This window comes from Dermacentor silvarum, chromosome 7, assembly GCF_013339745.2.
Source record: "Dermacentor silvarum isolate Dsil-2018 chromosome 7, BIME_Dsil_1.4, whole genome shotgun sequence".
NCBI lineage: Eukaryota > Metazoa > Arthropoda > Arachnida > Ixodida > Ixodidae > Dermacentor > Dermacentor silvarum.
In genome coordinates, this window is record NC_051160.1 from 104,670,299 (window position 1) to 104,693,168 (window position 22,870).

A 22,870-nucleotide genomic window follows, 5' to 3' on the forward strand; every position below is an offset into this window, starting at 1 on the left:
AATTGTGCCGCCGCGGTAGTGGAGGCGAGATGGTAGTGGTCTCCATTGCCTCTCCTGAGGCGCTGGAGCTCCGCGAAACCGCGGGTGTGCGTGTTACAGGCCTTTCCCGTGTGGGAGGAGCCTTGTGGGTTGCTGACTGAGGGGCCGGAGGGCCCAGTTTGGGAGTTGGCAGGGCAGCTTGCGCTGTCTCTGCCTGGGGCGTGGGTGGCTCTGCCGGAGGCCTGGTGACTGTGGCCTGGGCAGGCGCCGAAAGCTGGTGCGGTTCTACGCCCCGTCGCACCGCATCAGCGAAGGAGAAAGTGTTTCTTAACGCAATACGCCTTCTTGCCTCTTTGAATGAAATGTTCTCTTTGGTTTTCAATGTAATCTCTTTTTCTTTTTTCCAGGACGGACACGCCCTGGAGTATGCGGCATGTTCTCCTTCACAGTTTGCACAATGTGGCGCAGCGTCACAGTTTTCGGAAACGTGTTCCTTCGAAGCGCATTTCGCGCAAGTTTTGCGGCCCCGGCAACTCTGTGAGCCATGGCCAAGCCTCTGACAATTCAAGCATCTGCGGGGGTTGGGGATGTAGGGTCTTACATCTATTTTCAAGTAGCCGACTTCTATTGATTCAGGGAGTGTGTTGCTGTTGAACGTGAGGATAAGGTGTTTCGTGTCTATTTCCTTGTTGTCCTTCCGGATTTTGATTCGGTGAACGTGTATGACATCTTGGTCGGCGAGCCCTTCGATCATTTCTTTTTCTGTTAGGCGTACGAAGTCGATTTCTGATATTACACCGCAGACAGTGTTGAGGGATCGGTGGGATGTGACGGAGACAGGAATGTCCCCAATGGACACTATGTTTGACAGCTTTGAGTATTGGACATCGTCTCGGAGTTCAAGCAGCAAATCGCCACTGGACATTTTGGAAAGCTTGTAGCCAGGGCCTAGGGCTTCTGTCAAGGACTTGGATACTGTGAATGGTGACAAGATTCTTGCTGGCTTTTCTTCTGCGTTACTATGCACTACATGATATTTTGGGAAGTTCAATTTCCTTGTCTGGAAAAATTCAGCTGCTTCGTTCCGCCCTCTTTTGTTAGAGGGGTGATCATTTTGGAGGAAAGGAGGAGCCATATAAAGTTGTGTTGTTCGGCCACGGTGCCAGCCACCCACCATGGAGCCCAACGAGGGGACGGGACAGGAACTTGCGAGCAAGTCCTACCCTCGCCAGCTGTACACCGCGACTATAACCTAATCCGACATAACCAAGACAGGTTAGCCACACAAGGTTAACCCTTGCCACCTATGAAAATCAGAAGTGAATAGAAGATAAAAGAAGACAGGACAGCTATAAAAGAAGAGAGTAAAGAAAAAGGCACGAGGAGGAAGAGGACAGGAAAAGGTGACTGCCGATTTCCCCTGGGTGGGTCAGCCCGGGGGTGCCGTCTATGTGAAGCAGAGGCCAAAGAGGTGTGTCGCCTCCGCCAGGGGGCCGTAAAGGTCCGAACACCTGGCATCGGCTCAACCCCCAGGATCCCCCTTTCCCCAGACACGGCTACACTCGGGAGGGTCCAAACCTCATGTGCTCGTGTCCGTGGTGTTGCAAACCACCAAACGCCTGCTGCTGCAGATGCCCCTGCGGGGGGAATCCAGTTGGAAGATACCAGCGCAATGGCTTGCCCAGCTCCATTCGTTCTCTTAATGTCGACTAGAATATTGGCTATCCTTGTTTGCTCTCTGATCCAAAGCGCTCTCTTAACATTACGTATAACATGTTTCATTCCATAGCACTTTCCACAGTCCTCAACTTGTTCTTGAGCTTCTTTTGTTAGCCTCAACATTTCTACCCCGTATGTTAGCACCGGTAGAATGCAATCATTGTACACTTTTATTTTTAACAACAGTGGTAATCTCCCAGTCAGGATTTGGTAATGCCTGTCATATGTACTCAAACGCGTTTATTATTCTGTAAATTTCCTTTTCATGATTAGAGTCCCTTGTGAGTAACACTTTCTCGGTTTAAGGTCCTCAATCATTTGTTGCAATTCATCTCCAGTGTTGCTGGACAGGACAATGTCATCTACAAACCAAAAGTTGGCAAGATATTCGCTACTGATCCTCACTCCTAAGCCTTCCCAGTCTAATAGCTCGAATACTTCCTCTACGCATGCAGTGAATGAATGGCATTGGATTGTCTCTCCTTGCTTGACCCCTCTTATAGGTAATTTTCCAGTTTTCTTGTGCAGGAACAAGGTAGCTATAGAATCTTTAGATCTTTTCAAAGACATTCATGTATGCCTCCTGTGCTCCTTGATTACGCAGTGCTTCCATATAGTGCCTTAGTGCCACAAAAGGGCAGTACAGGTACCATCACAATTTCTTGCTTGCATTTCTATAAGTTCAACAAAATTGGCAAGTATGTGTAGGGAAACAAGTGAGTCAACATTTCGACATTGGGCTTGTCTACATCATGGCAGCAAGTTGAGCTGTAGCCCTGGTGAAGACAAGTGCACTTGTCAAAAAGGCATTATGTATCATACATTTGTGCAGTATAAGCACAATTGACCTTTTCCAAAGGGGTCCTCTGCGCATGCGTGGCGATGGCCGCGCACAGTACGACGGGAAGGACGCGAGCGCCATGTTTTTTTGAGGCTCGCCTGCTCGCCGCTCCGCTGTCGAGCTTTCTTGTCATGCCGCAGAGGTGCGCCGCTGTGGGGTGCACAAATGCCAGCAACAAGCTTCCAAAGGTCAGGTTTTTTTGCTTCCCTGCAGCTTCTTTACACGCAGCGAAAAGAAAAAAGTGGGTCCAGGCGATGCGCCGAATAAATGTCGACGGATCGCGTGGAAGCCTACAGCTAACTCGCGCGTTTGCAGCGAGCATTTCATATCAGGTAAGGCCTCCTGTGCACGGCTTGATAACATTCACGTCGGCCAAACGGTGCACATTGTCGACAATCGCTGCGTTTTGTAGCAATGCCTTTCCTATGCTGTTCCTTTCCGAGCTTCGTCATATCAGATGAATAAGTGTGGTGTACAAGCAAGTGGTTGACATGTGCCGCGGCCCGCTAAGCAGACAGCGCTAACGGTGCTAACGATAACGCGGGCGGGGTGCAATCGCCGCGAATGACGATGCACTGAGTAAATGTTGACGGATCGACGTGGAAGCCTACAGCTAACTCGCGCGTTTGCAGCGAGTATTTCATATTAGGTAAGGCCTTCTGCGCTCGGATTGATAACATTCACGTCGGGCAAACGGTGCGCATTGTCGACAATCGCCGCTTTTGTAGCATTGCCTTTCCTAGCTGTTGCTTTTCGAGCTTCGTCATATCAGATGAATGATGAGTGTGGTGTACAAGCAAGTGGTTGACATGTGCCGCGGCCACGGTGTAAGATATAGAGTATATATCTTACACCGTGGCCGCGGCCCGCTAAGCAGACAGCGCGGTGCGGTCGCCGCGAAGACGAAGCGTGAGCGGGGAGATATGTAACGAAATCACTTACATGAACCCTACGTGAGCGGGTCGAGTCAGAAATTGGGATGACCGAGCCCGACGTGACCGCGTTTTCATGATCTCGACAGACATATCCCAGGCTGACAAGTCGAATCGACCCGCTTCTGTCTGGTTCATGTAAACACCCCGAATGGTTTTAGTTGCGCATCGACTACTGACGTTTGCCCGGATATAAAGCTAGGTCATCTCTCTGCGTGTGTGATAAAGCTGCGGTGATTGTGGACTGAAGGGTAAAGTATTGGACAATATAAGAACGATTTCTGTTTGCAGGAGAACCATCTAGGTTTCCGGACCACCCCGACAACGTCCCGTCCGTATTTAAGCACAAGCCTGCGAGCCGCCGAGATGCTGTTGTGCGTTTTGAAAGGTCGGCCAACAGACGAAGCACTCCGAGCCAGTCTTTCAAACGTTCTCAGCTTCCAAGTGAGTAATGTTAGACACTATTCGGCAATCCACACATATGCGTCAAGTTGAAATAAACCTACTGTAATAAATGGACAATGTCAATAACAGAAGCAATCATCACTAGATGGGACGGTGATCATTAGATTTACAGCTCTGATTAGTGGTTTAAGGCACAAGTAAAAGCTGTATAGGCGCTAGTTGCCGGAGGTTCAGTATTCTCCGAGTCTATCGGCGTACGGTTAAGCAAGTAGTAAATGCTATTTGTTTACATTTGTGTAGCTTTCCGACTCCGTTTAATAAACTGCAGGGTTCATGCGTCTAGCGCTTTGTGTGAAGACTGTGGTTGTACTTTTTGTTACACCACAAACTCGCCCGACAGTATATGCATCAGTCCAATGCGTACTGCAAGTGCGCAATCATTAATGGTAGTCCTCTTAATACTTCACGCTTAGTTGCTGACAAGCATGTGTACAACTTTTTTACGTTTTAACTGCAGGATTGTAACATTAGGTTTTGTCTGCAGGTCTACACATTTTTCTTTTTTTCGTTCAGATACAAAGCCAGCAACCACACAGAGCAGCCAGCCTTCAGGAAGTAACACATCAATGGTGCCAGCTGTCCCGGACGATCCACCACACCACAGCGATGGCAGCCCAGTGCTGGAACCCGAGGCAGCACATCAACTTCCAAAAACTCCTGTATTACACATTCATTTTGACTCTGGGGAAAATGCAGAAACCCAGGCTAGTGAAGCACCTGAGCATTCTACAGCCAATCTTGAAAGTGGTTCTGCCATGCATGATGCATGCCAGCCCGACAATGTGTCTAGCCTTAGAATAGCTGAACTTGAAGCCCGTTTAGCTAGTGCAGAACAATATAACCTGACACTAGAGTCGCATTTAAAAGCAGCACAGCAGCACACTGACACCTGGAGAATGAGCTACTATGAGCTGAAAGAAACAACACTGTGTCTCTCTAACATGAAGACAGAACAAGACATGCTGTATTACACAAGCCTACCGTCCATGGATGTGTTTAATAACCTCCTTTACCTAGTCGTACATCAAAATCGACACCTTAAAAAGCATGAAGAGATAAAAACGCACAACACCAAAGAGCAGTTGTTTATGGTGTTGGTACGCCTGTGGACAGGCATGCCCACGAAGGAGATTTGTCGAAATTTCGCCATACCAATGTCGACATTTAGTCGCCTTTTCTCGACATGGATTCTCATGTTAGAAAGACTCCTCACAGATATCACTGGCTTTCCATCCCTCTCCGATGTACACTGCAACATTTCACACCACTTCAGACGGTATCCAAACACACGCATAATATTAGATACAACAGAAATTCGCATCCAGAAGCCTTCAGGGGTGTACGCCCAGAGACAAACCTTTTCCAATTATAAGCATGTCAACACGATGAAGTGCCTAGTGGGAGCCACACCGGATTGCTTTGCGAGTTTTGTGTCTGCTTTGTATGGTGGAGGAACCAGTGACAGGGAAATTGTACAACAGTCAGGTGTACTTGATTTGTTGGAATCAGGCGATGGTGTAATGGTGGATAAGGGCTTCAAAGTTGAAGACCTTCTTCCACGTGGTGTTTCACTTCATATTCCTCCTTTTCGCATTACTGGCGAAGCTCAAATGAGTGGAAAGGATGTTGAAGAAACCAGGCATATTGCCATTGCGAGAGTTCATATAGAGAGAGTTATTAGGAGAATTAAGGAGTTCCACATTTTAGACAAACCATTTCCTATAAACATGCTGGACCTGGCAGATGCAATTTTTACAACATGTGCCTACTTGTCAAACTTTAGAGGGCCGCTGATAAATAAGGATAAGAGACGATAGAGGACGAAGAGGTTCAATGAGCCCCGCAACATGCAGTGGTAGCAGTGTGTCAGAATTTATGTATGTATATGCTGCATGGACAAATAAACTTTAAAAAAAATGTGCCAGAGAGGAAGTGCTTTCCATCCTGGTCCAGAATATTCTGGTCCTTCTGGCCATTGGACCAGAATGTCTTTCAGTAAACAGCTTGACATGCAATCGAATGAATGAGTTTGGATAATCGTTAATAAATTTGAAAACACCTTTTATTCTCCTTCATTGTTTTCAATCATCTCTTTGTTATGCCATGTCGTTCTTGCCCAAACATGCAATTCTGCTAGGTTTGAATGGACACATTTAATCCTTACAAATGCACCCAAGGAAAAGACATGCACTTTACACTGTAATTCATACATATAATTGCACCTATGTTATTGCATGCGAAATTGAATTGCACTTTTACAGAAAAATAGAGAGCTTCAAATTTCTATATTTAGTGTTGACTGCAGTGCTAGTTAAATACGAAATTTTCAGCATGAAAGCAAGCAGTTTTCACTGTTCAAAGCACACATTTTCTTCTCAACTATCGGGTGGTTGAAATGCTAAAACCCTTACAAGTATTGAGCCTTAGCATTCACCCAAGAACAAAACATGTGGAGCCACCAAATGCTACTGCAGTTTAGAGACACTTGTTTCTTGCTATTTGCAATATCCACTACATCAGTTTCCTTAATGATAGCTTCATTGGGTCATCCGATGTCTCAGCAATGTAAAAGCCTTGAGCGTACTTTTTGAAAGGCACATATCCGGCCCCTGTGGTATACAGGAAACCCAACCGCCTCATGCGGCGTGTTAGGAGCTCAGGAATGATGGCAGCTTTGTAAAAATATATCAGTGCTTGCAGCATTTCATGCCACACATCTTTGTGAAAATAAATCCTTTCAACAGAGGTACTAAGCAGCAGCTCAGTTCTGTTCGTCCACAAAACAAGATCACACCATGTCTTTCCGGTGACCGCTAGTTGTCCCTGGATTTGAAAAAAATAAGGATGGTCTCTTTTTAAAGTAACAACACCATCAACCACTTGCGAACAAAATGTTTTGTCTTGGCATGCCTCGGTAATGGTCTGCCCTGCCTTAGAGGCAGGGCACTTTACCTCAAGGAGCCCCATCTCAGTTCCATCTCTGACCAAACGGTCTGGTGATGCCGCTATGAAGGGGTAAGCTTTATGAACATGAAGTCCGGTTTCAGAGACCTCAATGTCTTTATCATACAGCTGCATTATTGCAATGTATTTCTCCACAGCGACCGCTTCATTTCTGAGTCCATACAATCTTGGGTCACTTGGTCCAAGGTTCTCTTTCTGGCGAGGATACAAAATGTCTCTAACAAGTCCATCAGGCTTTATGCAGCGCATTATTCTGTGAAAGTTAGAGGCTGTCAGGCAGCCAGTCCTTTCAGCTTTCCACAGTGGGTTGTTGTTCGGGCCGACCGTGTCTATGCAAATTTTGGTTCTCTCTGCAGCTGTGAGTGGCACCTGCTGTGCCCAGTAATTTGAAAACAATGTCCAGCATTCCCTTGAGTGGAGGTCCACAATGTCGGCGATGCCACTGGTGTTTTGCACGGGTGCTGGTTTGCTAGCACTGAGCCAGTATTCCGAAATCCTGAGCCAGTATTCCGAAAGTCCATTGGAAATACTTGTACCCATGGTACAAAGACATTACACAGACACGACACAAGCAAAAACTATTATTTCTCTCCCTTCTACCTCTAATAGTCTTTCAGGCTCCGCATCTCATTCTTCCTCTCCACGATCTTTTCCATCTTTGCCTTCTCCACAGGACGTTTCTACTGCCCTTTTACTCAACACACCCACCTCTTCCCTCGAAAAGACACCAAACACAAAACGCAAGAGAACACAGACTTCTCGAAGACATTAACAATGAACTACACGTACATATGTCAAACAAGGAACACTTTTTATTGTCACTGAAAGGTCAGTTAGACAAGGTGCCAGAGAACCTTTTGGGATTGTGCAAAATCCACATAATTGATATTCTGAATCATTACCAAGCTGGAATTGTGCCCACGAGCTTGGTGCCATTAAAGCCACCTCAAGGAGAGGAGGCTAGTATCTAGGCTGCAAAAGTTGCGTTCATTAATTTTTGCTCATTGGTGCCTGTGTTGCTTATTTGGTACATTTAAATAAAGGATCAACCTGCATTTGTATATGAAGTAAAGAAAAACTACTGCAGCTGCACGGCAGTGGTGACAATTCACAACTTTCATAGATTTGGTGGCGCTTTGTGATCGACGTGGTGACGAGTCAAGGTAGAATGAGCGACTGTTGCATTTTCAGGCACAGAAGTTTGAGCTACTTTTCTATCAATGCCTTTCCAAAGTAGAAGTGTGGGATAGTCAAGGAAAACATATTTGCAAACTTTATTGCCAGAACAACACTACAAAAAAATGGATTGAGGCAGACAGCTGCACACGGCTGGTTTATAGAGAGGGCGCTTACTTCATCAGCATTTTAAACGTGGACCTCCGTCTGGTTCCGCGCTCACATGGGACAGATCGAGGGCGATGTCTCACCTCAACGAGTCAGCCCACAGAGCTGTGCGAGGAGTCGCCGACAGTGTAGCTACCGGATGGCGCAGCACTGAGGTTCCAGACAACAGGGATCTCCCTGCCTCGTACAACGAACTCACTAAGTACTTTTATCTAGGGAGGTGTAAGTATCTGCCACTGCACAGTAAATTGAACAGGGCTCAGGCATTGACACTCACACTCTTGCAGGTCTGGGCATACCCTAGTCCTGCACTCTTACACAGGATTTATCCCGAAATTCAAACGTCAAACACTTGTGCGCTTTGCTCAGACTTTGCCAACTTAGAAAACATGCTCTGGTGGTGCCCCGCATTACGGAGTGACGAAGACGTTACGTCGTCCAAGTGGGAGCTGCTCTATGCAGTCCAGATTTTGATGGGCAGTCCAACGGGCTTGCGGCGTGGTGGAGAGGCTAGGCATTTCTGTACCAATGTGGGAGCGACCCGCTACGTGCTAGTGCACGTCCCAAATGACCTCAATAAAGTTTTTCCATTCCCTTCAAGGTGCTATCAGATTATTCCGAAATTGAAGTGCCCGGAAAGTACCTTTCCTACAAATGCAACCTTTAGATCCTCCACATTTTCATTTTTGCATTCCTCAATGACGGAAAAAATAGACCTGAGAAGAGACGCAACATTTCTTTTGAAAACCTTTCGTTGGTTTTGGTCGCTGCTGGCCAACTTATTGCATGACCGTTTGATGCTTTTTGTCAGATTCCCTTGAATGCTTTCATTTGCTAGCGAAACATGACAGGCAGCTGCGCTTGCAGTGTTTACAATTTTATACATTTCAATATTTAAAACTCTGGTCCATTCATCAATCAGTCCATTTATTTCCCGTCGCAAACAGAGATAGGAGCGCCGAATAAAAGCTGCCATTTGGCAGCTTGATGAGCCTGCTGGCCCCGTTACAAGGGTTTATAGCAGCACAGAAAAAATTTGAAATTGCATCAAATATAAACACATTAGAGATCACACTGTTGAAGTAACAAGGTAACAGGCAAGCACAAGCGAGCAAGCAAGCAAGCAACAAGCAAGCAAGTAACAAGCACCATTAGAGTGACACCGAGCCTGAGAAGCATTGTCATCAGTTAGTGGGGTGATCACAGCATCGACGAATGTCGGTGTCTTTTTTTTTTGCTCCACTGCGCCTTTGATGCCACTTTCCCTTTTATTGTCAAATCGGCATCGTATGTTGTGGAGCTTTTTTCTGCCGTTGTGACCGTGGTGTGCATGCCACTATCATCGTGCGCAACAGTGATGGCAACGCCGGCAAAGCGGCACAAGTAAGAAGCCAAGAACTTGGCGACTAAGGTGGAAATTTTGCAGGCTTTCAAGAACAGTGCTTCACAACAGGACGTTATGACAAAGTAGGACGTGAAGTGGATCACGTTGGGAACGTACATCAAAAATAAGCATCAGATTTTTCATACCTTTGAAAGTGAGGTTTCATGCTGCAAGAAAGCGGTCACGAACCGCAGCTCATCCTCAGCTTGAAAAAGCTTTGCTCCGATGGGTTACTGACCATTGCAACCCACATCTGCCTTTGAGTGGACCTCTCATCATGGCACAAGCTGAGAAGTACACTGCAATCATGAACATTAAATTGTTCAAAGCTTCAGCAGGGTTGCGGTGGTTTGCGAGGTTACGGGAAAGACACAAACTCATCTTCATAAATGTGTGCAGCAAAAAGACCAGCGCTGCCGAAAACGTGACCACCCAGTGCAAAAATGTTAAGCTGCTTGAACACATCGTTGCATATCAACCAAGTCATGTGTTCCATGCAGACGAAACAGCTCTTTATTTCAAAGGTCTGCCTGACAAGATGGTGACATTCAAAGGGATCCATGCCTTGGTGGCAAGAAGTGCAAGCTGCCCGAACTTCGATGCCACGTGACACAACACTTTAGGACCACATCGCACTTGATCATTGTGTCACCTTAACTGGTCTTCTGACCGATGAAGAAATTATTAATGATGTCACAGGCACTCAGGAAGACCATGATTCAGACGAAGAGTCAAGCCAGGAGGTGCAGCCGCAAACTCTTTGCACCTCAAAAGTCACGGACGCGCTTTTGATTTTGGAGTACTTCCGACAGCTTCCATGCTGTTGGCCACTTGGAAGAGCTTAGAAAAATAGTGATGTCAGCTGGAATCTGCGTGAAAAAGCAGACAACTATTGAAAAGTACTTCAGTAAATAAAGGTATGCTTCTCCAACTTGGATTTATTGTCGTTTTTCTTGTTCATTCATTAATTTGGCATTCGGATGATTCAGACATTTTCCCAGGTCCCGTGAGATCCGAATTAACAAGCTTTTACTGTACAGGTCAAATGTCGCCTCCAGCAATACAAGGACTGCTTTTCATCGTCCTCAAGGATTCGACGAACATCAGTCGCTAAGCATCACAAAATGACCAAAGAATGTGCTTGACGATCAATCTGAGCCCATACCGAGATTCAAGGTGAGAATGTGAAGCTATAAAGCAACAAGTAGTCTTAGTAGTCCTGTAAAGCAACAAGTAGTCCTGAAGTCTTGGTGAAGAAAAAGGATGGGACTCTGCGTTTCTGAGTCCACTATCGTCACCAGAACAAAACTGTGCAGAGGGAGGTATATTCCCTCCTTGGATAGACGATACCTTGGACTCACTAGTATTTTTCATCGAACTATTTTACTGGCAAATTGAAGTTGACAAGAGGGATTGAGAGAAGACTGCGTTTATTAGCCGTTATATGACGTATTATATGACGTTCAGGTTTGCTCAGCACCTGCTACGTTCCAGTGAGTCATGGACATGTTGGCTGGCTTGAAGTGGCAGATTTGCCTTGTGTATTTGGATGACATCGTCGTTCTTTCCGCTGGTTTCAGTGAACACCTGGGGCACCTTGAAACAGTACTAGATGCAATTAAGTTATCCACACTCACCCTGCAACTGGAAAATCAGCCTTACCTTGCGGAAGGCGAGGCATGTCTTCCACTTTTGAGTGGTTTGAAATTGTCGCCAGCTACCTAGCAATTGTCGCTAGCTACCTAGGGTTGGAAGCCTGTAGAGGACGTCGACATCACTCTACGGACAAGTGAGGACGGTGTCATCCCCAGGGTGGACTCCCTCCGGGTCCTAGGTATGACGATCGAATCAAACGGCTCCAATAACCTGACGGTGTCAAAACTAGCCAAGAAAACGGATAATGCCATCAGACTCATACGGAGAGTTGCCAACCGGCAGCAGGGTCTTGGAGAGGACAATCTTGTGAGACTGGTGCACGCCTTTGTAATGTGTCATTTTACGTACGTGGTGGCCATGCACAATTGGCAAAGGTCGGAGAGGGACAAGCTCAACATGTTGATCAGGAAGACTATCAAGAGGGCCCTCGGCCTGCCCATGTACACAAGCTCGGAGAAACTGATGTGTCTCGGCATGCACAACACGCTGGAAGAGATCGCGGAAGCGCAGGAGAGGGTGCAGTACGCCAGGTTGTCCACCACCCAAGCGGGTAGGAGCATCTTGCGGGAGCTGGGGGTTCCTCCGGCGGAAATCGAGTCCCGCTTTCTGCGGTCTCCCTCGAGAACAGCGGGAACGCATTGTCGTGGCTCCAATTCCACGCAACGTTCATCCCGAACACAACGTGGGTCGGAGACGAGCTAGGGCCAAGGCTCTCCTGGGCAAAGCTCGGGAAGAGGCTCCGGATTGCTGTTTTGTTGATGCTGCCCGGTACCCAGACGGGACGGCGTTCGTAGCGGTGGGCATCGATCACGATGGGAAAATCACGAACTGTGCGACTGTTCGAACGAAGTCGGCCGAGGTGGCGGAGCAGGTGGCCATAGCCCTGACCCTGCTGGACGACAAAAGGACCACGATCTACAGCGACTTGCGGACGGCTGTACGAGCTTTCGCCAAGGGCACCGTTTCGGAGCAGGTCGTGCGCATTCTACGGGACAAGGACATCAAGTCGCACACGATCATCTGGTTCCCTGCACACATGGGGCAGATCAAGGGCGCCCCGCCCAACCTCAACGAGTCGGCCCACAGAGCTGCGCGAGGAGTCGTTGACCGCGTAGCTACCGGGTGGCGCGACGCTGAGGTTATGGACAATCGGGACCCTCCCTCCTCATATAACGAACTTACGAAACATTTTTACATGGGACGGAGACGATATCCTCCGCCACATAGGAAACTAAACAGACCACAGGCGTTGACACTCAGATTACTTCAGGTCGGGGCATACCCTAACCCCGCACTGTTACACAGAATATACCCAGATATACAATCGACCAATGCTTGCGAGCTATGCTCAGACCTAGCTGACTTGGAACATATGCTCTGGCGGTGCCCCGCGTTACAAGACGGCGACGATGTCACGTCGACCAAATGGGAGGCTGTCCTAAGCAGCCCCGATCTTGAAGCACAGCTATGGGCTGTCCATCGGGCCCGCGACGCAGCAGAGAGGCTCGGCCTTTCTGTGCCGACGTGGGAGCGGCCCACTACGTGCTGACGCGCGTTCCGACGGACAATAATAAAGTTTTACCATACCATACCATACCTAGCAAGCGCCCCCCTCCCTTTCTTGACTGCTAACCCCTCATACACCTTCATCGGACCAAATGGCTACAGTTCTTTTGTCAACTTTTTACGCAGTTGCATATTAAATTACATAAAATGATACAATTTAGTGAGGAAGACAAATTTATTGCTTAGCCACACTTTTGCCGAGGCCCAATAGTGGCTTCACCATGGCCAGGTATCTCTCTGCATAGCCATAGCCACAGCTTTCGTCAGACACGTGAGGTGTCACATGCTGGTGTAAATTTGATGTGTGGTGGTTTGGAAGCGATGCAACAGGCAACAAGGATGCATTCCTATACAGTTTCCAAAAAAGTTGAAGTTGGGGATAGTTAAATTGGATTATTGGCGCAAAAGCGGCTACGGCTATGCTGCGCCAGACACAGGGTGATAAAATTCCTTCGTAATGGAGCATACACTGTAGTGATTAAACTTACTTTTTTACCCTGTTTCGTCGAGCAAACTTATCAGTCAGTCACAGATACCAGTGCATCATCTCCTAACAGCAACATCGGGTGAAGTGGAGTGCGACTTGTACAATACTCGGAAGTATTTTTTCCTAAGCATTTCGAGATGCGGACATGTGATTAAAATGTGTAGTACTGTTAACGGTTCATGCATTTATCACATGTGGTTGTTCCTCCTCTGTCAAAAAGTAATTATGTGTCATGTTCCTGTGGCCTATCTGAAGTCAACAAAGTATTACTTCGATGAAACGTTCTTGATGATAGCATGTCTTCCACTCCCCAAGGACAAGTTTAATAAGTTGAAGTTTGTTGTTATCTTTCAGTTTCCATTCGCATTGCCAGTTAGAAAGGAGTGCCTTGCGAACAGCTTGGATCCTGTCCCTAGCAGGTATATTACCTTTTGAAGTATTCAAATATTTTGCCGTTGCTGCAAAATCCGCCCGCAAATCCGCCTTTTCATTTCCTGGGATCCCAGCATGGCTCGGCACCCAGCAGAAATGAACAGTGTGGCCTTCATTTAGATGTGATAGTGTGTTTAGGATATTGCCAATGATGGGTTCGTATTGTATTTGCATATTCAGGGCTTTAAGTGCACTTAAGGAGCCTGTATAGATTACTGATTTTTCGTGTCTAGTGCTTATAATCTTTTGGACTGCCATCCATAAGGCATAACACTCAGCAGTGAAAACCGGTACGAACTGTGTGTTCCCACGTACCTTCAGCCACGCTGCTTCCAACAAAATGGGTGTCTTCGAGCCATCGATGTAAAATTCACTGTAGGTGTCGTACGTGTCCTGCACTGTGCGAAATTCTTGTAGTATAAATTCACGAAGCATATCTTGTTTTTTAGATGTGCTAATGAAAGATCTAGAAATTTTGTGAAATTGTTCCAAGGCGCTAATCTGGTTGGTCTTTGCATGACAGAAAGCGTTTCAGTAGGAACATTGCAGTTAAGGACTTTTTCTTCAAATCTAAGTATGAGTGGTTTTATAGCATTTGGCTTGTTCGTGTAGTGTAGTCATTTCTCGCAGTGTGTGATAATGTTATGGCAAATGTGGTCTGGCGATGAGCGAACTCTTAGAACGTATGTCAACATGAGTTGCATTCTTCTGTGGTCTAAAGACGGCTCACTACTCTCGGAATACAAACTGGGAATGGGTGAGGTCCTATAGGCACCCGTTGCTAAGCGTAGTCCTTCATTATGAACGGGATCTAACCGCTTAAGGTACGATTGTCTGGCTGAACCATATGTTATGCACCCGTAGTCCAATTTGCTGCGTAGCAGCGAACGATAAATATGAAGGAGGCATCTGCGGTCAGAGCCCCAGCGCTTCCGGGACAGGACTTTCAGGACATTAGGTGCTGTATTTGTTTTAACCTTTAGGTTGTTATTGTGTGAGAGAAAATTTAGCTTTTTATCGAATATGACCATGAAGAACTTCTGTTCTTGTTTAACTGGCAGTACTATTCCATTTAGTGTTAGGATGGGGTCGGGTTGTAAGCCCCTCTTCTGAGAAAACACCACAGCAACAGTTTTTTGGACGAGAAACGGAAGCCGTTTTTATTAGCCCACAAGCCAATTTGTTCAGGGTGATTTGAATTTGCCGTTCACATGTTGTCATGTTATATGCGCGGAAAGCAATCTGGAGGTTATCAACGTAAAGAGAGTGCATAAGGGTAGATGTATGACTTTGTTAACAGTGTTGTACTTAAAACACAGCCCTGAGGCACACTGTTTTCTTGGGTGAATACGCGTGACAGAACCCTACCAAGATGCACCTGAAATGTTCTATCGGACATAAAATTAGACAGGCACTTCAGCATTCTGCCCCGAATCCCTAAGTCTGCCAAGTCCCTCAAAATACCGTATCTCCATGTGGCATCATATGCCTTCTCCAAGTCAAAAAAGACAGCTAGGCAGTGTTGTTTGTGTAAAAAAATATTGCGTATTTCATGTTTAAGTCGGACTAGGTGATCATTTGTAGAACAACCTTTTTTGTAACCACATTGATGCATGTTTAAGGAATTTTCTATTTCGAGGATGAAAGTTAGCCTGGTGTTCATAACACATTCGTATCACTTTGCCAAACAGCTGGTGAGAGCAATGGGGCGGTAACTGCTAGGGGATGTTGGTGGTTTTCCAGATTTTAGAAAAGGTATGATTACGTCATTTTCCATGTTTTCGGCATTTCCTCCAGGTTTCCCAAATCTTGTTAAAGAATTTTAGTAATGCTTTAATAGACATTTGTGACAAGTGGGCAAGCATGGTGTAATGAATAGGGTCCATACCAACTGCAGTTTTCTTTCCAGCAGAAAGTACACTATTCAATTTAGGGAGTGTGAGAGAAGCATTGTATGGCTCATCAGATGCACCTGTTGTTGGTAATCTTTTTCAGCAGAGCTTTATATGTTAAAAATGTGTCCGTGTAGTTGGCTGAGCCTGATACTTTGTAGAAGTGTTCCCCTAAAATGTTTGCTTGTTCGTCGAGCATTGTTAGTGTACCAGGATTTGAGAGTAAGGGAATTGTGTAGGATGAGTAATCCCTTCGAATTCTTTACCTGTTCCCACATGCGTTGGGAGGAGACTAAACTGTTAATTGAGGAGACGTATTTCTGCCAAGTCTTTTTCAGCTTGTTTACGTAAGTATCGCGCATAGGCTTTTTTCTGTTTGAAGTTAATTAGATTGTTTGTGTGTCGGGTATCTAAAAAGATTGCCCCAGGCCTTATTCTGTTCTTTTTTGCTTGGGTACATTCCTCTGTCCACCATGGGTTTAGTTTCTTCTGATGTTGTCTAGTAGATTGGGGTATGACTCTTTCAGCTGCCGTCATTATGCAACTCGTAAATCTATCACTAATTTCATCGACGCCTAGATCGGCTGAAAAGTGCTCTTCTTCGGGGGAAAACGGTAGTCGCCTTTTCCTGTCTCTCTCTCTCCAATCTTGCGTCTCTCAGACTTTTGGTCTTTTCCCGTCTTCTACTCTCTTTCATTTACTTCCATCCTCCCTGGCGGCAAGGGTTAACCGTGTGTGGCTATCCTACCTTGGGTACACCATATTTGGTTATAGTAGTGGCGTACGACTGGCGTCATGCAGACTTGTGTACAAGCTCTGCCGCGTCCCCCCATCGGGTTCCGTGGTGAGAAGTCGGTGCTGGTTGCCGAACATACACATCTTCGTATGGCAGTGCAAACCTCTGTTGTCTATGATCAGCCTCTTTTCAGAGGCTGCATCGAAGCAACGTTCCAGTTCTCCTTTTGGAGGAACACCCCAGCATTCCCCAAGTACCATGCAGTGCATAGCGAAAACAACATACCCGTAAGAAAGCTTTCTCCATTCCCGGTGGCCAAAAGCCTGAAAGACAAAATTGGACCGACATACAAAGCCTCAAAAATGTCTAGCGGGGACCTCCTCCTAGAACTAAATGACAAAGATCAACTGCAAAATCTCTTGGAACTTACCAGTATTGGCAATGCAACAGTAACAATTTCAGCCCACAGATCGACATGGAAGATTGCGTGAATCATGTGCAAAAATGCATGGGCACAGCTTTGCATGACCTTGTAACGAAGCACAAAGCCTCGGGCCTTCAGAACCTTGGTGGAGACGGTCGGCTGACAGTGACCTTATCACACGGCTGAGCACGTAATATGGGTAGACTCTGAAAACACACAAAGGGGATATGGATGGCAGGCACAAGACAGTGAGGGCTACGTATCATCACATTACCTCCTCGCAACTTGCCTCATGTTTGCCAGGCCTTGCTCCCCATATACGAGCGCGTAAGTGCTAAGAAACTTCTTGAAAGGTGCCAACGGTGAAAGACCCAAAACAGCAATGAAAGCTTCCACTCATTGATCCGGTCTCTTGCAACAAAGGAGTGCCATGCCTAACTCTTCACTGTAGAGGCGGCTGTGGTGGAGGCAGTGCTGCAGTTCAATGCAGGCAACGTTACAGCGTCGGTGCCTATACTCGAAGAGCTGACCCTTAACCCCAGCAGAGTATGCAATGCCCGCATGAATAAGACCAGCGGCGAATGAAGGCTGTAGTTCAGAAGCGTACATTGGTCGAAAACATGAATTGAGCGTTCAAAAAGCACCACACAGGGAACAGTTCCCAAGCTGACCAGGTGCCCACTAGCTCGTTATCGCTGGTATTTCATAATATTCCTGAATACTGTTTTATTGTGATTTTCTGAAAAACTAGCTTTTCACTCACCCTGCTTGTTTGTGGCAACATCTCCAAATATAGGACAGCTAGAGCTGCAATTTTTTTTCCAATATGAAACTAAATGTGCAAAGCTTGAAGTGCTGCAGATTCTTTATATTTTCCTATAATTTTTCTTTTTCGTTTGGTGCTCTAGTAGCCATGCTTGTAAACACTGAACTACAGTGCCTTAGAAGGGGGCAGTGGGCTTACTCGCCGGCGGAGGCTATGGGGTGCCGTTAGCTGGCGTCGGATTCAGTGGAATGTGGGAGCGGCGGCACAGCAACGCCAGCATATTAGTCCGCGTTTCTGAGCTGCGTTGGTTTTCTGTAGATCTCGTCGCGTGGAATTTTTTTTCTGCAGGGTTTTTGTCTCACACAGTATGGAAGAGATGAGTATGCTTGCAGTAACTGAGCCATGCCGTGACATCGACAAACCACTGTTACGCACCTCGGTGCCAACAGGCTGTGTTTACATGAAGGATGGGCTGAAGTTGTCTTTCTTTGGCGTCCCGAAGGATGAAAATAGGCGGAAAGAGTGGGAGAAGACCACAACCAGCATGTGGCCAGAAGCAACTCAAGGCTTACCACATTGCAGGCTATGCTGCGTGGAAGTGTGTTGTCTGTGCCAGTACAAAATGCCAAGAATGCATCAAGATGCTTACTATGACTCCACCAGGCAAAAGTTTTCAGCTTGCCTGGCTAACGAACTACTGTAACCGAGGAGGCCTCCTTCATCCTTCTAGTCAGTTGTACGGCTTCGTGGAAAAGCTCAAGGATTTTTTTACGGAATGCTTCTGTCAGAGCGAGCTATGCTCTGACAGCATTATGGATATGCTGGCAGTTGTGCAGAGCTGACTTTCCCTCCAAATTGGTTGCAATGCACATGCTCCTACCCTAACAGCTAAAATAATTATTTTTTACATTGTCACACGTCTTTAATTTTATGTGAAAAGACTTAACAGTGACAAGGCAGGAAGGCGGCAGAGGGCCAAGCAGCTGAAGTGAAGCGCATGGATCAATAGCTGGATGTTGTATTTCAGTAATTAGAAATAACAGCTTCATGTCAGCAACAGCCCTGTTATCATCATTTAGTTTACCCTTATATTGCTGTACATAGGCATAACAAAAGTGTAACTACATAATGATGGTTAATAAATGCAGAAGGCTACTGTCACACTTTCAACAACTAAACTGGAACAAGGAAATATTTAAAGCATATATACAATTATATTTCAGCTAAGCAAAGGCACAAATGTGGCTAGCATGCCTGCATTTCTTTAGCTCGGCTAGGAAGTATGCGCACACTGTTTACCCGGCTAATTCCTGGTGGACTACCGGTCATAATATTGATAAAAAATCATTTCAGGTTAGGTCGACATGGCACAAATTTGCATAATAGTCTAGTGGTTAGCATAGGCAGCAGATCGCCCAAGTGTTGCCGTCGTCCTTTTCCCACAGGTCTATTGTGGCAAATATCATGTGGCCTGAACAAATATAGTGCTTGCTAAAAATATGTAAAGAATCTCAAGCATGCCAAAATTAAATAATACAGTGAACTGCTTCGAACTGAAATCAACAGAAGCGCAAGGAAATGACAGCTTTTGCAAGCAAAGGGAGCAAAGCTTTCATTGAAGTTGCCTGTGGCGACATCTCTTGGATGTGATGCTAAATGCGTCAGAGGAGCGGCTGGGTAAGCCCACTACCCCCCTTCTAAGGCACTATAACTGAACTTTGATGAGCTGCTGAGCTGCCCACTGTTGTTGGATTTGAAGACTGCTTGCAGCATTTTGCTCCTTAAACGCTCAGCTGTCTGCTCATGCATTAATTATAGCTTTCTGTCCAGAATTTATTTACTTATTTTTTCCACAAATAATAGTTGTGGGTTTTATTACTTCGATAATTATTTCACCTATAAAAAAATAATTGCACTTTCGAAATGAGCTTGAAAAACTGAACAAGACTATTTTAATTTAATATTGTGTGAAAAATAAGATAGCACTAAGCACCATGTCCCCCTTGAGCGCTTGCTATGCAGAGAGCACTGGGAACCAGCGGACATCACTTAAGGATGTTTTAAACCGAAAGCGTTTCTTGGCCAGGTTGGCAAAAGTGCGCACCCGTCTGACGTCTGCAAAAGCCGTTCCCAGAAAGCATGTGACCTCTCCCACCGGAATTGACGCCAGCACCAATGCCTTCCGCAGCAACACTCAACGCGCGTCCACTCTGCCGCAGCAACCGCAGCGTAGGAGAGGGGAAGCCCCGACTTGAAGGGGAGAACGAAAGCAGATTGGAATAGTCGGCACGGTCAACATGTGGTCACCGACGCAGCATCTACAAAAGGAGCATGGCCTCGCCCGCAGTCTCAGTTTGCCTTCAGTTTCTGTGGAGGTACTGTCGCAGCAGCATGGATAGTGATTCTGCGACAAGTAGCGGTAGTTAGTCTGATGTCGAGGTTTAAAGATTAGTGTCGACATCGGCAAAAGACTTGTTGACGAAGCGCTCCCTCAATGAGAACTTAGGAGTTGAGCGTGAATTGAAACGTGTACGCTCTACACCCAATTCACAAACTACAAAGAAGAAAGAACAAAAAAGGTGGAGGATCCCTAAGCCTATTATGAGATGAGGTCACAAAGACTGAGGCAACACCACATTGCAGCCACCTTCTGTAACAACCTAGCCAAAAGAAACGCTTTTGCGTTCTCATCTCATGAGAATATGCTTAGGGATCCTCCAACTTTTTTTTCAGTGATGAACATCTAGAACTGAGGTCTCTATGTGAAAAAATAATGTTTAAATTGACGCCTGCAGCAGTTTCGCACAGCCAAAGAAGTGATAACTGAAAAGTGCGCAGTCGGTTCAGGAACTGTACAGGTACTGAACTGGGAAACTAACAACATCGCCATATCGTATCTTTTGATGGATGGGTGACTCATGGACACTCAACCCAAATAGAGGCTGGCGCAACTGTCGAACTTATCTCAGGCTCATGCTAGAATTATGTTTTGAGCAATTTGTGCTGGCTGACAGCGAAAACCAAAGGATGGACGCAGTGTACACAGCTTGGAGGGCTAGCCATTTATGCCAAAAGAACACAGACAAGAAAGCTGGAGAAATTTAGGTACAAGCTGGCCTTTACGTTTGAGAGGTCCCTCAAGAAGAATTGACTTTGCTATACAACAATATATCTGATGGCAACAGCCGCAGCTGTCTTGCTTTGCAAGAGGTCGTCTCGGTTACATCAAGATAAAAAGAAGGTTGCGTAATCACGTGCAAGAGCTATAGGCACAACCTGCGCTACTTGATCCCAAAACAAAAGGGACAGAGAACCTTGGGGGCAAGTGAAGGCTCACAGGAGATCATAACATAACAAAGTTCAGTCTTGCTACGGTCGAGCACTGAAAATCTCATACAGGAAATGCAGAGGCGACTCACAAGGCTGTGATGGCGAGATATTATCACTTATGTTATCACAGCTCCAGATTCCTGGTGCCGGCAGCATGCAGCAGCAGCCCGAGGTGAGCCCCAGCTAACTCAAGTTCCCCTAGTATTGAAGTGTTGCAGGGCCCTTATAAAGGGGAAGCGGGTTCCAGATTGATAGGAAATAGGAATGTTTGTGCCTTCAAGCACCTGACCTAAAATTATTAACGCTGATTTTGATCGTGAAAGAGGAAGAAATCTGCATTCGAAACGATGGAGCCATGAAAAGAACCGCAATCGATTTTCGGACAGTGCATTTTCGCTACGTTTACATTCAAGAATGTCTCCACAAAATCTAGAACGTAAATTTAACTGGAAAATAATGAAAAACCTGCTTATACGGGCCAGGGTGGACAAGAAATCAGCGAGAATTCGTTAAAAATGTTCAGACTTCGAGCCGTCGCCATTTGCAAACGCGGTGGCTGGCGGCCGCCATCTTGGGCTTGTTTTGAAGCTGTTTTCTTTGTGCTCATTTTGCGCCATTTCAAAATGGCATCGGTGGGAGGCAACCGACGCTATCACGTCATTTCTGAAGGATGCGCCAGGATGCGTCCGTGCCGCTGATTAGCCAAAGCGCGCACACCCCCCGCGCGCCTCGCTCCTATTGGTCTTGCGCTGATTCTTGAGCGCTCGACCTCTGGCCATTCTCGCATGCGCTATGTTTGCTTCTATGTGCTTTAGTCATGCCACTGTTTACGTTTGTTCAGCCGCTCGCTTCTCGTCAGTGTTTGGCAAGGTGAATCGTTTCGCTGCCCGAATGGCTGGAGGAGATCCTCGTCTCAAGGTTTCCACGCGTCAAGGCTTTGGGAAGACCTGAAAGCAGCCGTGGAATGCGCGACGGAAGACGGCTAGGCCTTCCATACTCGCGAAGTTGCCGGTCTTCTTGGAGATTCTGTTGGATCGAGTTCCGAGCTGCTACCAGGCACGTCCAGCGTCAACAATTATCCGTTCACGCTTCGTGTGCTGGCTGGCACAGACCGCGTGGACACCGTTTTCTTCACCGAACAACATCGCGAGCGCGCAGTGATCGCCGGTAATGCAAAAACACGTTTGGCGTCACAGTCTGCAAGGCAGTGCAAGTTTGAGCTGCTGGGCGTCGACACGAAAGAGAGCACCAACCACAGCAGAACTGAGTTTGCCATCGTGGATTTATCTGTGATACAAGAGTTCTTGGACTCATGCCGTGTCCCGAGTGCGGCAAGAAAACGGTGACGCTCTCAAAGGACCCCGCCAAGAGTACGGGCTCTGTGCCAAGCTTGTGCTCGAGTGTTCCACGTGTGGCATGCGCGAAGAGCGATTTTCGTCCCCTAGAGTGGCCGGATGCAACGATAACGCCGTTCGAAGTGAACGTCCGAGCAATGAAGGCTATACAGACAGAGCATTGGTAAGGGAGCAACAGCCTTCTCTGATTTCTTTGCTGCTATGAATATTTCACATCGCGGATTACACCACAAGACCTACCGGGCCACATGAACATGATGGTTGAAGCATGCAGCAGTGCTGCAACAGATTGTGAGGCCACTAGTGTGGCCCAAATCAAGGAACTTTACAATAACTTGGGCAACCCACCAGGGAACATCGACGTGATTTACGATGGAACCTGGCTAACACAGGGCCACAGTTCGCACGTCGCTGTTGGGTACATCATTGAGATGTACACTGGGCTCGTGGTGGACCACATTGTACTGTCGAATTAGCCACTGCAACCGGCCACCCTGCACCATATGTCGTCAACTTATGATGCACCCAAGCATGACCTTTGCCCTGAAGGGCTAGAATCCTGGTGCTGCTACAACCTGGCTGTGGCAAAGGGCGAGGA

The 22,870-nt window shown here is 46.6% G+C and overlaps 1 protein-coding gene across 1 annotated transcript; it reads left to right on the forward strand.

Annotated features, from left to right (window-relative positions):
• The first annotated feature begins 3,675 nt into the window (after positions 1 to 3,675).
• On the forward strand, positions 3,676 to 6,075 carry LOC125946547 (uncharacterized). The gene is made up of 2 exons (XM_049670043.1): positions 3,676 to 3,915; positions 4,450 to 6,075. The coding sequence occupies exon 2, from the start codon at positions 4,503 to 4,505 to the stop codon at positions 5,751 to 5,753; it is 1,251 nt and encodes a 416-aa protein (XP_049526000.1). The 5' UTR covers positions 3,676 to 3,915; positions 4,450 to 4,502; the 3' UTR covers positions 5,754 to 6,075.
• Positions 6,076 to 22,870: the final 16,795 nt, after the last annotated feature.

Coding starts and splice junctions, on each gene's coding strand:
- LOC125946547 (XM_049670043.1), top strand. CDS start 4,503: ATGGTGCCAGCTGTCCCGGACGATCCACCACACCACAGCGATGGCAGC.